The sequence below is a fragment of the Syngnathus scovelli genome, chromosome 12, assembly GCF_024217435.2.
Source record: "Syngnathus scovelli strain Florida chromosome 12, RoL_Ssco_1.2, whole genome shotgun sequence".
Lineage (NCBI taxonomy): Eukaryota > Metazoa > Chordata > Actinopteri > Syngnathiformes > Syngnathidae > Syngnathus > Syngnathus scovelli.
Window position 1 is genome coordinate 9,948,794 of NC_090858.1, and position 13,681 is coordinate 9,962,474.

Here is a 13,681-nt window from a genome sequence, read left to right on the forward strand (position 1 = left end):
GAAGGTGTCTATGCCAGCAATATCCAAATAGGCGGGCATGCACAGTGGCTGACCACTTCATGGCACATTAGTCAAGGCTCTGCTCTATTAAACTTGCTAATTACGATCAGCCACTATCAAAAACAAGCATTTTTTACGCTTTACAAGTCATCAATGACTATTTACCTCGCTTCCATTTGAAACTAAAGGCTCCAATTGATGTTGCGCGTTGAAGTGTATGTAAGGTCAAATATTTAAATACACAAGTTGTTTAAAAAATCACTGAAATAGAATAAATCACAATGTTTTCTTTGCATGTAGTATATGAAAACAATAACCAATAAATAAATATAGAAATACCTATTTTGCTTCCCTTTTTGTAGGCACGCAAATATTTTGATAGCTTCCCTTTGCTTGTTGTTACTTCCACTATCGCTTGTAATAGAAAACGGAAATGATCTAGCACAATTACACATTTGGATCAGACCGTTGCGCTTCAGGCCTCACCACCTCAACTTATAACGGTAATATTAACCGTCTGAAAATAACCGTTTCATCTATACTTGTTAGCTGTTGACAGCCTAAAGGGATAAAGGTGTCATCTGACTAAAAACTACGTTGATTGGTGTATTGAATGTTCATAGACACAAGAACATGTTCATATAATTATTATATTTCACTCTATTATGTTGAGTACATTGAGTTGAAAGATAAGCCAGAGCGCCATTGGATCTCTAGAGACATACAACCAAGCTCCATCACAGGGCCTTTTTTTAACAGTAGGAAGGTTGTTTGCACAGCAAATCCCTTCTTATCTTTCAATGGAGGCAAAGACCCCATTTTTTTAAGTCAATTGAAACACACGAACTCAAGTTAACCCAAAGATTCATGACTGGTACTTGGACTCTGTAGCCTGTAGGTTAATGACTGGCCAATGCTTACTCGCTCCATTGTTGCTGTAGAAAAGACGTCGAGACAAAACATGTAGGGAGGGTCAGCAACTTCAAGCAGCCTCCCCCTCCTCCAACATTCCTGTTATGGACATTAATGAGCCCCAAAGGGACATGGAGGTGCAGGTAATTCATCTTGGCAGGACACATTTTCTTACATGTTTGCAAATCCATAATGCACAAGTGTGGCAGCTTTTTTTGTGTGACACTGTGAAACAACCCAGAATACAAAGAATGCTCAAAACCTCTGTCCAAGGGTATTTTTGGCCGTTGACCCGGTAGATGTAATTTGGTGCTTTTGTTCATTTTGAAAGACTGAGGAATTAATAGCGATTACGGGTTAGTACGGCACGAGAGAGGCCCTCAGATGACCTCATTTTCACCTTTGTTCATGATAAGTAAAAAAAAAAAAAAAGCAGTTTGCAGCATTATACATCATGGTGCCATCTGTTGCATGATTGAGTTTGGACTCAAAAATGATGTGGGATTTTAAAAACGCTATGAAAGAAATGATTAAAGCCGATTGATGTGGCAAGATGCCCCAAAAAAAACAAACTCAAAGTTGCAACTGAATATGTCGGTGCTTACTGTATTTCCTAAAACGGTGGCCTCTGCTCAAATAGACTATGTGTTAATCCCTGGGTGGCTCACCCATTTGAACAAATAAACACCTCTCCTCAAGGCATTGGTTTTCTTCACAGCAAATAAAAAACAATTCCTGCCACCAGTCACCTGAACTTACAAGTACAACTGTTGAGATCTGTTACGTCGTATCGACAGGTGCGAATATTCTTTGTGGAAACTAAAGCAAGGGACAATTAGTTCCGGCCACAACTGTGCTTCAGTATCAATAGGAAGCTTGAATAAAAAACACACAAATAGAAACTGTTAATGTTAAGCAGTTGTACATTCCATTCTCATTTTAAGACGCAGGAATCAATTCTCTGCTGACCAACCAATGAATGGCAGCATATTTAGTTCCACTTCAACTCAAGCATATAAGCATCCTCTCAGATGGACATCTTTTTTCAAATAGTCCCCGAGTACTCTCCGCATTTGACTGTAATGTCACTGTGTGAAGAAATACAGTTTTCATTGTCAGCGGAGTCGACTCCAAAATGGATGTGGAGCTTTGACTGTACATTTTCTATTTCCTCTGCAGTCAGGCCATGCAAGAGCAGGCAGGGATGGCAGCAAGCTCAAACCTTTAACTTCTCCTTTGACGCCACATTCTGACTTCTCCTTTGTTCCCCAGAGGTTGACAGGGTCCTGACCAGAGATGGCATGATAACCACTTGACATTTGTCGTTATACCATCTGCTACACCGAGCAAAACTTCCCTTCTGGCCATCACACGCCTTGTGCCTGGCACACAAATAAGCTTCCGGATGAGTGACTACAGATGTACTACAATTAAAAGACAGTGGCTAGAGAAAGAGGCTTAAGATATTCCCCAAGTAGCCACTTTCACAAACTACTTTAGCAAGCTTTTAGTGACTATCTTGATCTTGGACTATATCTACAGTATTCTTACATTTTGTAGACCCTGGAGATGAGTTTTGCACTTGGTGAAAAGAGAACACCTCAACAGTAGTCAGAATGCAGACTAGTAGTTTTTGTTTGCTTTTTTTCCTGCAGCAGAACACAAGTGGTAGTCCTCTGGTTCCAAAAAGTTCCTGCAGATGAGCTACCGCCACCCTTAAGTATACTCCTTGAGTCTCAATCATATCGGCAGAGTCAGATTAACCACCGCTGACTGTACACAAATAAACTAGCAAGCACAATATGACATACAATATATCCTCAAGCAATGCTTACTGTAACATGTCATCAAATCAAACTTCTTTGCATCACATAAAGTGGTCATAATGCACAAGCTATGTGATTAATACCATTACACTGATTGACATCTACTCAGCTACAGGGCAACATCTGACACTGACATTTGTGAGGCTGTTTTGTTATACTCTGGGGTTGTCTGCCTTCATCTTAATGTACAACCCTTTTTTTTGGCCACTATGTATATCAAATTAAGAAATTGTTAATAACAACCAAAATTATCCTCGTGATTATCTGGTGCACACCACCTCTCGGCAAGTCAGCTGGGAAAGGCTCCATGGAGGTCACCCGTGACTCAAATAGGGACGAGAAGTGTTTGACTATTGGTAGGTGGATAAATGATTATCATTATTAAAATTTACTAAAGAGGAACACCGCCTTTTAGTAGTTTTTCAGAGTATAGCCAACAGCAACCGCATTGTCTCAAAAGCTGACTATAGGTGGAAAAAAAATTTGATGACACAACCCAATGACAACATCTGCTTTCTCTGACAGTGATAACCAGGTCTTAAATCTTCCATAAATCCAGACTGCAATCAAAACAAAAACTGACAAAAAATGAGGAGGGCGTCGGGTTCTCACTACAGGAGCAGGCAACATGTGATCCCCAGCTGCTGGTTGGTTGGTTGGTTGGTTGGTTTTAAATCAACAAGATTTAGTTGGGGAGGCCCCTACTGTGACTCTCTGCCAGCCAGCCGGTCTGTTGGTCATGACCAGACTAAGTCTCCTGATCCTCATCACATGGAGAATGTGTGTGAGGGGGTAGCAATGTGCCACCTCGGCGAAGTTTTATTTGCCCCTAAAAACATGATGAGTCAGCACAGCAGAAGGAAATAACATCATGAAGAGGGTGCAGGCTAGGTGCTGCAAAAAGCGTGGTTCGACAAGAAGATATACCTGTCAGGTAATTTCCCATAACAGAACCCTCCCTAAACAGCTCGGCGTTATGGTAACATCTTCATAGGGAAGTAGTGTGTCTCAAACACACACACACAACTAAGCAGTGTAACACTAGATGGGCGTTTCCAATGCCCCAAGGCCACAAGCCATCTTCAACAACACTGCAATGATAACTTGAAATGTCCCGAAGGCATGTCACAGGAAGCCGTCTCTCTGACAAACCTGACAGGTGTCTTATTGTTCAACTGAGCACACATTGTGCACATAACTTTATTTTTGAAAGGCATATCTATCGGCTTCAATTATCCATTGTGTGTTTATTCATGCAGAAGGTGTTTTTAGAAAGAAATGAGAACACAGTTCCGCTTCAATGGTCCCTTCTTCATGTTATTGCTGACTCTACAAAGGCATCTCAATGGAGGTGCATGTGTGCTTGAGGCAGTTATTTACTCACTGTGACCCTAGCTTCCTTTTTTTTTTTAAAAGAAAACCTCTGAAAGTATACAAAACACAGACATTCCAAGAAGATAATTTTTAAGAACAATTCCACATGAGCACACACATGCACCTCAACTCATTTGGAAGGTCACGTTTGAGTTAAGCAACCAAATAAATTTTTAGCAGACATCAAACTACAAAATGAATTGTGCTTTAATGAAGATACTAAGTTAGGAACAGGAAAAAAAAAGTGTTTATTTGCCTGAAAAGCTATGATGGGGAATATGAAACCAGAGGGAGATAAATGAGAGCACATTAAATTATGCAATGATAATTTGCATTTGAACTCTGGTGTACCGTTTGAAGCTCTTTATGAGGAATTGAGATCTTGTGGGGTTTTCATTTCTTAGCGGAAGAGATCAGTGAGTATACTTGATTTAAGATTAACACGACTTGACTTGTTTGGTCTCTCCTGGGACATAGGTCACAAAGGCAGTGACGAAACATGCATATTGTGCTCTGCTAACTGTCAGATTACAATCATGCGCAACTCAACTTGATACGGAGGAAAATAGTTCCTTGACAGCTTATACTGACGACATACTATAGTCAAAATAAAGGAAAGGAATCACATTGCAGTCCAATTAAACGTCTACGAAAAAATAAAAAAGCAAATTTTACAGTCAAATGTTCTTGAAGAGGGAATTTAAAGGCTGAATTACAAGTGGACAACGACATCTCTGTCGCCCTCTATTGCTAAAGCCACGACTGACTCCACGAAATAAACCCCATTCACAAATATTTCAAGGCGAATCTACCCCTTTCCCCCCAAAATAGTAAATACTAGTGTTAAACACCGAAAACTAATTTTGACTCGAGTTAATTGGAAGAATACCTATATTTAGTGAATGGACATTGAGGAAATAAGTTAAAACAACAAAACATGACATTTAATTTATAGGCGGAAATTTGTGATCAATCGTTCCATTTGTTTTGAAATGAAAACGCCCAAAAAATCACTTTGTCTTCAATTCTTGCAATTAAATTTGGAGTTTCTATCCGGTTTCGCTCTTGCGTGCACTACACTTTTAATCTACACAAGCGCGTAGTCCTCCGTGCATATTTGTATTATATGCAAAGAATGTTGTTCAATTAAAAGGGGGGAAATCATTATCTTACCTTACATTGAGAGCTTCGCCAGTTCGCCAACAAAGTATCCTTATCGGCCTTGCGCCAGATGCACAGTCGGGCTCGTACCTTTCTCTTTCAGCCTGAGCCTCCAGACTGAAGCGAGCGAGTGTAGACATCCAGCACCAGCAGCACCTCGTTTGGCGATGACAGCACGCCGGGAGAAAGTCCCCGCCCACCGGGACTTCTGCTGCCCTGTGTGAGAAATGGTTTATTTACACCGTCCTCGTTTTGTGCGTGCGCGCTTGCGTGTATTTTGCGTGTTTCTAACCCAGACTAATGTGTACTGCCTTAAATATTAATAACAACCCCATAGTGTGTACTTATGAACTGACCTCATTTTCAATCATTTAGTCTATTTTAGTCGGCCCAAACTCACTGTCTGCCGCTAAAAGGTTCTCAAAAATGGGGAAAAACTTGTGAACCAGATAGTGTATGCGCTTTTAATCATTTTTAAGTTTGAAACCTGTAAATTGTCTTCATTATTCCTTCAAATTCATTTGAATATAATAAATTCCGCGTCCAAGTGAGAACTACTGAAATGAACTTCTTTTCCCATGAGCCCCCACTAACCTACGACGCCATAATCTTGCGACATCCGTTGCCAAGGCGACAACAGACGCCGAAAGATGACCGTCCTCAGGTCAACTTGGAGTAGTTGCTATTTTACTTTTTTCCATTCATTCTCATCGCAGGTCACAACAAACAAAAGGGGTTTCAAACTAACTAAAATTTAAAACCAGAAGCTGTAAAACATTCCTTTGTGAGCATTAAGAACAGTATAATTTTGGCTACCGTACAGATTTATAAAAAGAAAAAAAATAGTAGACACCGTAACCCGTTTCCATTATTTCATTTCAGCTTCATGTCTTATAGTTTTTGCGTGCGGAGCGCGCGTGCGCGTGTGTGTGTTTTTGTTTATTTATAATGAGCACGTAGGAGCTGGTATAAGAGGTTGCCTCTATAATATATAAATTAATCCAATCCAATTGTTGTTTTTTACTGGGCCGTATTTTCCTTCAGCTCGCAATTGTTCAGTTGTAGCAATTTATTATCAAAATGTGTTATTTTGTGAGTTCTGATCCGGATATCCGGGTCGATGTGGTGCCACGATGCTTTCTTTCCGACAGGAGATTCAAAACTTCCACCGTTTGAATGCAACATCAGCCAGTAGCTATCTCGTATGCTAGCTAATTTTCAATGTTGTTGTTATGTGTCGAACCCACGTCGTAATGTCACAACGACCGGATGAGAACCCGAAACGAGAGACTCTGTTTTCATTTGAGCTTTTGGTGGAATACATTCGAATTAACAGTGAAAAGGAGATCTCCGACAAGCTCGCTGTTGGAATACGACTCTTGGACTTTCCAACGCTGCTCATTTATCCACCTGAACTGAGAGGAGATAATAGAAATAATCACCTACAGCATGAAAAGGACAAGCGATGGGTATATTCGTTTAATAGAGGCAAGTCGTGTTTCTTCGAAATGAATCTCGACTCTCTGCACACGAAACTCATCAACACCCCTCTCTATGTTATGATTCTCGATGTGAAAGACGAGATACCCAAATTATTAGGGACGTCCCTCATCTCGTTGGCTTCCATCATTAACAGAATTAGACACGACTCCATTGAACACGATGTTGTTAGTTGCTCATCTTTTGGAGAGAGAGGGTCCGTGTGTGTAAACAACCTTGCAGAGGAGCCGGTTGGAGTTATTTCTCTGAGTTACAAACTGCTAATTGTGGGAGACAGTCTACCACCGAATGTGACAAAAAACATACCGGTCTCCAGTGAACAATGTGTTCAAGAAGACATCATGAAGAAAAGGGCAAAAGAAAAATTACATTCTGGCTCTATGGGAGTTAAGTTTCCCACGCAGGACAATTCTAATGATGGATGGAATAATGTGGAGAAACAAGCTGTGTTCACCCAAACAGAACATGACCCAATAAGCCAAATTCCTCACACACTCCAAGAACATAAGAGCTTGGATGAGGACCTAACTGTGTTTTGTCCCCCATGTCTTTACTATTGCAATTCTGGCAAGGAAAAACGTAAACCCCAAGGAAGTGAGTACAGATTAGTTGAATGTGAGTCACCAGTGGTATCACACAAAGCGCCATTTTCCCACAATGAAAGTGGGAATTCCTTAGCAACGGACCAGGCATTGCAAAATGAGCCTACCGTATCTGCAAGTGTCACTCCGAAAGGCCTCGAGGAAGCTCTGAGACCACTGCCTCTCCTTAATGCTCTTTTTCTTGAATTGTCACAGTTAAATGTCCACAACCTGCACCAGCCGCCTCTGTCGAATCATCCAGACTTGGCCTGGATATATAAAACAGTTTCTCCTGAGGCTTCGGGCAGACAATGGAGCGCACTGAAAACAAGACCAGAGCAAGAAAGCAAGGTGGACATCACTTCAGAGCATTTGCATTCCCCCAGAATAATTTTGCCCCAAAGTATGAAGGCTGAGCCCAAAGAATCAATGCAAAACAACCAATTTGAGGCTTTAATTGAGAGTAAACCACACAGGAAAAAGTTAATGTACAGAACAACAAAAACATACAATCTAAGGCGGCAAAAAAACTGCACTGTGGTGAAAAATCGGGACTGTATGGCATTACACACAGCCAATCAAACACGGCCAAGTGCAAGTAAAGGGGAGAAAAAAGTCAAAAGTTTCATTCCTAAAGAAAATATGAAGACGCAAAACACGAAAGAGGTCTCTGTTGTGGAGGATACAACAAAGCCAAAACATGAAGATAGATCTAAGTTGGAAAGTCCGAAGCAAGACAGTCCTAATCAAGAAATAGACACTTCATCTATCTCTCTCTCTTGTCTCGATGGTGATCCCACAAGCAACCAACTCCCCAAAATGATCCTGACGTGGACTAAATCAGAGAGCCAAATTATAAAACTGGACTCTTGCAAAAGTAGTAGTCACAGCAGCCACAAGTCTGTAGTGTCGGACTCTGACAAGGAAGAAGAATACGCAGACGACTTTAACAGTTTTGAGGCCAGCGATGCGGACACATCCAGTAGTCCAGAGTCTGCCAAGTCGAAGCTTCCAAAGCCTCCTTTTCTCACTTCAGATTCAGACTCGGAACCCGTTAAGGAAAAACCCCTCCTCCCTGCGCCCATTAGAGGTCACAGCCCCGTGCAGCGGGTTCTGAGAGGCACGCACCTCATCCAGCCTCGAACACAAGACTCTGCACCCAGCTTCTCTTCTGAAGATGGATCAGCCTCCATGCAAATGGAACACTCCAAGAAACAAGAAAAGGAAGAAGATGCTAGAGTTACGTCCCCAAGACGCCTAAAGAGTGAGAGCAGCAGCCTCGTTTGGCGAGGTTCTTCAGACTCAATGTGCTCTGATCCACTGGAGGCTAAGGAACTGGAAGATGACCTTGGATCCCTGGACTTCAGAAAAGAGTATCAGCATATATCTGAGCTTGCGGCCTTCAAGCTCCCTGGTTACACAATGTAAATACAGTGCACCACAAAAATAAATACATAGGCTTTTAGTATTGTATTGAGTATTGTTTACATATGATTGTATTTGAAATAAAGATATTTCATGTAGGAAAAGGCTCAATTATGCAACAGTTTTCTTCGAGTATTTTACATCATTTTGTATATATTTATAATATATGTAGATATGTCTGTGTGTGTATCTTTGAAGCCTTGCAATGGCAAGGTAATGTTGAGCAATTGTCAGGTGTCATCTTTTTTCAATTTTATGCAGGACATTATCGTCATGGCACATTAATAAAGTGTTTTTTTTTTTATCGTGCTGCTTTATCCTTTATGCAGTACACCTCTAAGAACTATTTTTTTAAGTTTCCATGTATTCCAAGTATTTCCTGACCATTGAATTAAAACTGCTCGAATATAAAAAAAAATATCATACATACTCAAAAGTTGCTTTTCCAAAACCAGGCGTCGTTTCCAATAAGTCTAACATGATCAATGTTTTTTGACTGCGTTTTCAGTCGTTTAAGGGACTTCTACGCATGCGCGGTCTTTGTTTGCGGAAGTGAACCAGCGTGGCAGAAGTGAGCGACCAAATGCTCAGGCATGTGTTTTTGACAGGACCGCCAGGTAACAGTTCACACATTGGACTCACCACATTCAAGAAACTTATTAACAGCGACTTTGCTCGTCACTCCACCCCAAAAAAAAAAGAAAATTTAGATGAGGCCAGTATAATCAGTGTTTTTCTCCGGTCAGAGTTTACGATCAACTCGTTCAGTAGTAAAGATCTGCTAACCCTTTTCTTCCCACAATTAAATTAAAGAGGAAATATATTGATAAACAGAAGAAGTTATTGTAGTCTGTTTTCCTTAACGAGCTGCTAATGTCCATCCACAGGATACGTAAGTGAGCGGAAAGATGCACGGATTTACAATGTTGTCAGGTGTCCTCGTTTTACGACGGTTACGAACAGCGCACCTCTAGTAACGTCACGAAAAGGCACGCAGTTGTAGTCTATATTTGATTGTTTTACATGCAAGTGTTTCGCATATCAGTATTAACTTTAATGATAACTTGGACAAACGAAGTGAAATTAGATTTCCCTCAGCATCCTGACTATATGATAGACTATATGGCACTTTATGACAAATTCTGGTTATGTCACCGCTGTAGGAACAAAACTCCATTGTAAACTGCGAACTACATACGTGAGAATTTTCCATGAGTTAAACAGTATTCTTGTTGTAGGTGTGGGTAAAACCACTCTGGTCCAGAAGGCGTGTGATGCGCTAGTGTCCTCGGGTCAGTCGGTGGAAGGCTTTTACACGGAAGAGGTCAGGGAAGGAGGCCGCAGAGTGGGGTTTGATGTGGTCACAGTGAGTGGCGAAAGAGACCACCTGTCCAGAATCAGGTCGTAGGAATGTCAAACAAGCTTCTCTTTTTGATGTTGTGTTTGAGTAACCCCGGCATGCATTTCATCCCACAGAGATGTTGCTGGTGACTCTCATGGCAGACGGGAGTACAAAGTAGGACAGTATGTTGTGGATTTACCTTCATTTGAACGCCTGGCCCTCCCCCTCTTCAAGAAGGTACGCCACACACTGTCGAGTCTGTAATCATCAACAGATCATAGCACGCTGCCTTTTATTCCTGCTTAACAAATCATCAAACCTTTTGATTTTTCTCAAACCAGAGAGCATAATTGGAAGCCTGCATAAATTCCAAAGTGACATTTTTAGTAGCAGTGGTGCCGTCTGGCTCTCTTTGACCATGAATATCCTGCTTGTAAAGTGAGCCCGGAGCGCCGCCTACACATTAGCTGTAAAGAAAGGTGTCATGGTGCTGCGTTTTCTTTTTATCTCTTGTAAACGTTTCTCTATAATTATAGTAAACCATGGACTGTGTCCTACCGTGTCTTATTCACATGCTAACATGATGACATTTTTCCTTTTGTTAGACTGACAAAATGTTTGTTGCCATGCATTTAATACAGAGGTAGTGATAATTAATTGGCTGTTGATTAAAGAAATGAAGCTAATTTGGATTGCCGTACTTGACAGAAAACCAGCATAAGCCTTGTTAATTTGGGCTCAACTCATTTGTGGCCTGATGAAGAACAACATATCAGCAAAAGTGTAAGCAGGGTTTTTTTTTTTTTTCAGAAAAGTTATGAAAACTTGGCAAACCTTCGTCTTCTTTGTGGAATACCTTCCAAATATATGCTATTGCACAACCACTCCTCCAGGTTGTAATGCAACGATCACTGTCACGATAAATGTCCATCTTATCGCTCTAGTGTTCTTGATTCACATCATGGCTCCAGCCTTGCTGTGAGGATTATGCATATTCTCCCAATGCTCGCGTGAGTTCTTTCCGAGGACTCCCGGCTTCCTCTCACATTCCAGAAACATGCACGTCGTGTTAATTGAAGACTCTAAATTATCCATAGATGAGAATGTGTGTTTGAATGGTTGTTTTGAATGTTCGTGCCCTGTGATTAACTGGCGGCCAGCCTGGGAGTCAAATAGGGATATGCTCCAACTTGTCCACAATTATAAGGAGGATAAATCGAAAATGGACAAAATGACACCACTGGCATGGAAAAAAAAAAGTTCTGAACTTTCGGCCATTGCCCCCTCACATTGTTTTATTGTAACCCACTGAATGAAAGTAAGTAGTGGGTTTACATACAATACACAGAGTACTGTGGTGGTGTGATTGTTCTTACCTACATCAAATATCTGCCTTTGCTTTATACACAGAACCTAAAAATCTGTGCTATCCTGTGTCCAGGTGAGCCCGGAAGAGGGAACTGGTAAGAAAGTGTTTGTCCTTGACGAGATTGGGAAAATGGAACTCTTCAGCCAGCCGTTCATCAAAGCAGTGAAGCAGACATTAGACGGCTCTTCTTGCACGATCTTAGGCACCATTCCCATCCCCAAGGGGAAACCGCTTGGCTTGGTGGAAGAGGTGCGCACGAGGAGCGATGTCAAGATCTTCACCGTGAGTACCAATACTATACAGTTGCTAGGAAAATGGGGTTGGGGAGATCAGGAAATGTAGGTCAGTTTTAAGAGCTTCTTGTAGCCATAGGACCATGTTTACATTCTATCGCAGACACATGTATGTTGTGTGGTTCATAGACTAGAGCCATTCCCTGCATGATTCTAAGCCGATAGCAGGATTAACATCAAATCACGCGTGACTGATTAAACAACAAAGGCTTGACTGAAATGTCCAAATAATTAATCATGGGGGACCCCATTATGGATATTGTCATGCTAAGTACCAGTATTTACATTTTTGCACGAGGTTACAGTATTGAGTAGTGTAACCTCATGATGAACCGTTTCTCCCTTTGAGCGTGATCATCATCCATTGTATGTTTGGCGTTCATCATCAAATACCGTTTGTTTAGCTTCTCAAAGCAATATTCATTGTTTGTTGTCCCGCCTAGGTGACAAAGGAAAACAGAAATGCCATTCTGCAAGATATTCTCTCAGCTCTTCGGGAGGGTTTAAAATAGTAACGCTAACACAACTATAGGAAGGTAAACATGCAATTAAATTCACCTGATACCGTATTTTATTTTTAAAGTATGCTGCCATGTATTACAGCAGATTTGTGACCTGTTCAACGGGTACACAATTTTTTGTTTTGCATTGTGCCTGCTCACAATGGATTCAGTGCAGAATGATTGATGGATCGCATAGCAGTGCATTGCATGGCCTTGTGTTGTCAAATTGCTAGTTTTCACAACTATTCTTGCACATTTGCAATCATTTTGATTATCCCCAATTAAAGATAAGTGCTCATTAGAAATCAATTAACATACTGTGCAATAATTTTTGTATTTGTATGCTTTATCATTTGGATAATAGGAAAATAAATGTTTTGGTTCTCAGTTGTTTAGGGTTTGGCTTCCATTTCTCTCCATTTGGAACTTTATACACACACACACGCACGCACACACACACACGCACGCACACACACACACACACACACACACACACACACACACACAAATAATACTCGATGGATATTGAGCCATATGTCATAAACCTCCAAAGTACTTATTTTTTTTTTATTTTTTTTTTTTTTTAAGTTGAAAGCCAGCAAGAATATTGGCCCCCTTTCCAAAGAGTGTCCGGTCATTTCAAAGTGAAACTCGAATTTTGGCTTATTTTTAGTATCACTTGCGTAAGTGATGTAAGCTGTCAGGCCAGCCGCAGTGAGAGCAGCCAGCTGTGATGTGCGTCAGACATACTGCTGCGCCAGCATCTGCTCTTTGGCCACCTCTGACGTCTCGCCAATGGTTGGCACTCCAAAGCGGCGTTGCAATGGTGCCGCTTCTGTTGCGGTATGATAGTGTGTGTTACTTGGGCACATATTTAAAGGCTGATTGGCGTCGTGGCAGTCCACAGTGAGGTGGCACCCGCCACTCTGGATTGGCAAGCAGACTGCTGCATGAGAGCAGAGGGATTACGTAAGAGTGACCTTTTCCAGGTTTATCCCTCAAGTGCTGTCTGGATACCTTTTGATGTGTCATGATGTGATTATATGCCACGGTGTACTTTTGGGTTTTTTTCTAAGCTTGAAGCATATTGATGACACTGCATAAATAGCCTGCCATCATATTCAGCATTTTCACGCTCACCCAAAGTTACCGGAAATAGGCCCCAGTCCACCCACAATGCTAGCGCTAAGGCTAATGGATGGATGGATGGAAGATGGATCATCAACACAATGTGTTTAGTGACACTTTCCTGATGTGGCCATACCATGCCCGTTCTTTCAATACTATAAATACCACATGTGACCGTTGTGCAACTGTCCTCAGTGATGTGAAAGCATTAATGTTACCTAAGCTTGGGCAGCATCGCGTTAAAAGCCACGCCGAATGGATATGCCT

The 13,681-nt window shown here is 41.3% G+C and overlaps 2 protein-coding genes across 8 annotated transcripts in view; one reads left to right on the forward strand and one right to left on the reverse strand.

Annotated features, from left to right (window-relative positions):
• The window catches only part of sipa1l2 (signal induced proliferation associated 1 like 2), a 65,710-nt gene extending 60,258 nt beyond the window's left edge, over positions 1-5,452 (reverse strand). For 4 of the 5 annotated variants that reach the window (XM_049736613.1, XM_049736611.1, XM_049736612.1 and 1 more), the window contains exon 1: positions 5,286-5,452. The gene's annotated coding sequence lies outside the window, so the exon portion shown is untranslated. The remainder of the gene's footprint in view (positions 1-5,285) is intronic. The other variant, XM_049736609.2, reaches the window with a different exon arrangement.
• A 943-nt stretch (positions 5,453-6,395) lies between these two features.
• Positions 6,396-12,676, forward strand: ntpcr (nucleoside-triphosphatase, cancer-related). Of its 3 annotated transcripts, none has more exons than XM_049736621.1 (5): positions 9,267-9,396; positions 10,018-10,180; positions 10,256-10,358; positions 11,563-11,772; positions 12,227-12,676. In XM_049736621.1, exons 1-5 carry the CDS (start codon positions 9,363-9,365, stop codon positions 12,293-12,295), a joined length of 579 nt encoding a protein of 192 aa, XP_049592578.1. In that variant the 5' UTR covers positions 9,267-9,362; the 3' UTR covers positions 12,296-12,676. The 3 variants fall into 3 exon arrangements, 2 of the variants coding, with proteins under 2 accessions (XP_049592578.1, XP_049592579.1); XM_049736622.2 differs by having other exon boundaries at positions 11,913-12,314; XR_011087807.1 differs by lacking the exons at positions 10,018-10,180; positions 12,227-12,676 and adding an exon at positions 11,066-11,131 and having other exon boundaries at positions 6,396-9,396; positions 11,563-11,774.
• Positions 12,677-13,681: the final 1,005 nt, after the last annotated feature.

Coding starts and splice junctions, on each gene's coding strand:
- ntpcr (XM_049736621.1), top strand. CDS start 9,363: ATGCTCAGGCATGTGTTTTTGACAGGACCGCCAG. Junction 10,359..11,562: donor CCCTCCCCCTCTTCAAGAAG/GTACGCCACACA, acceptor TCCTGTGTCCAG/GTGAGCCCGGAAGAGGGAAC. Junction 11,773..12,226: donor GCGATGTCAAGATCTTCACC/GTGAGTACCAAT, acceptor TGTCCCGCCTAG/GTGACAAAGGAAAACAGAAA.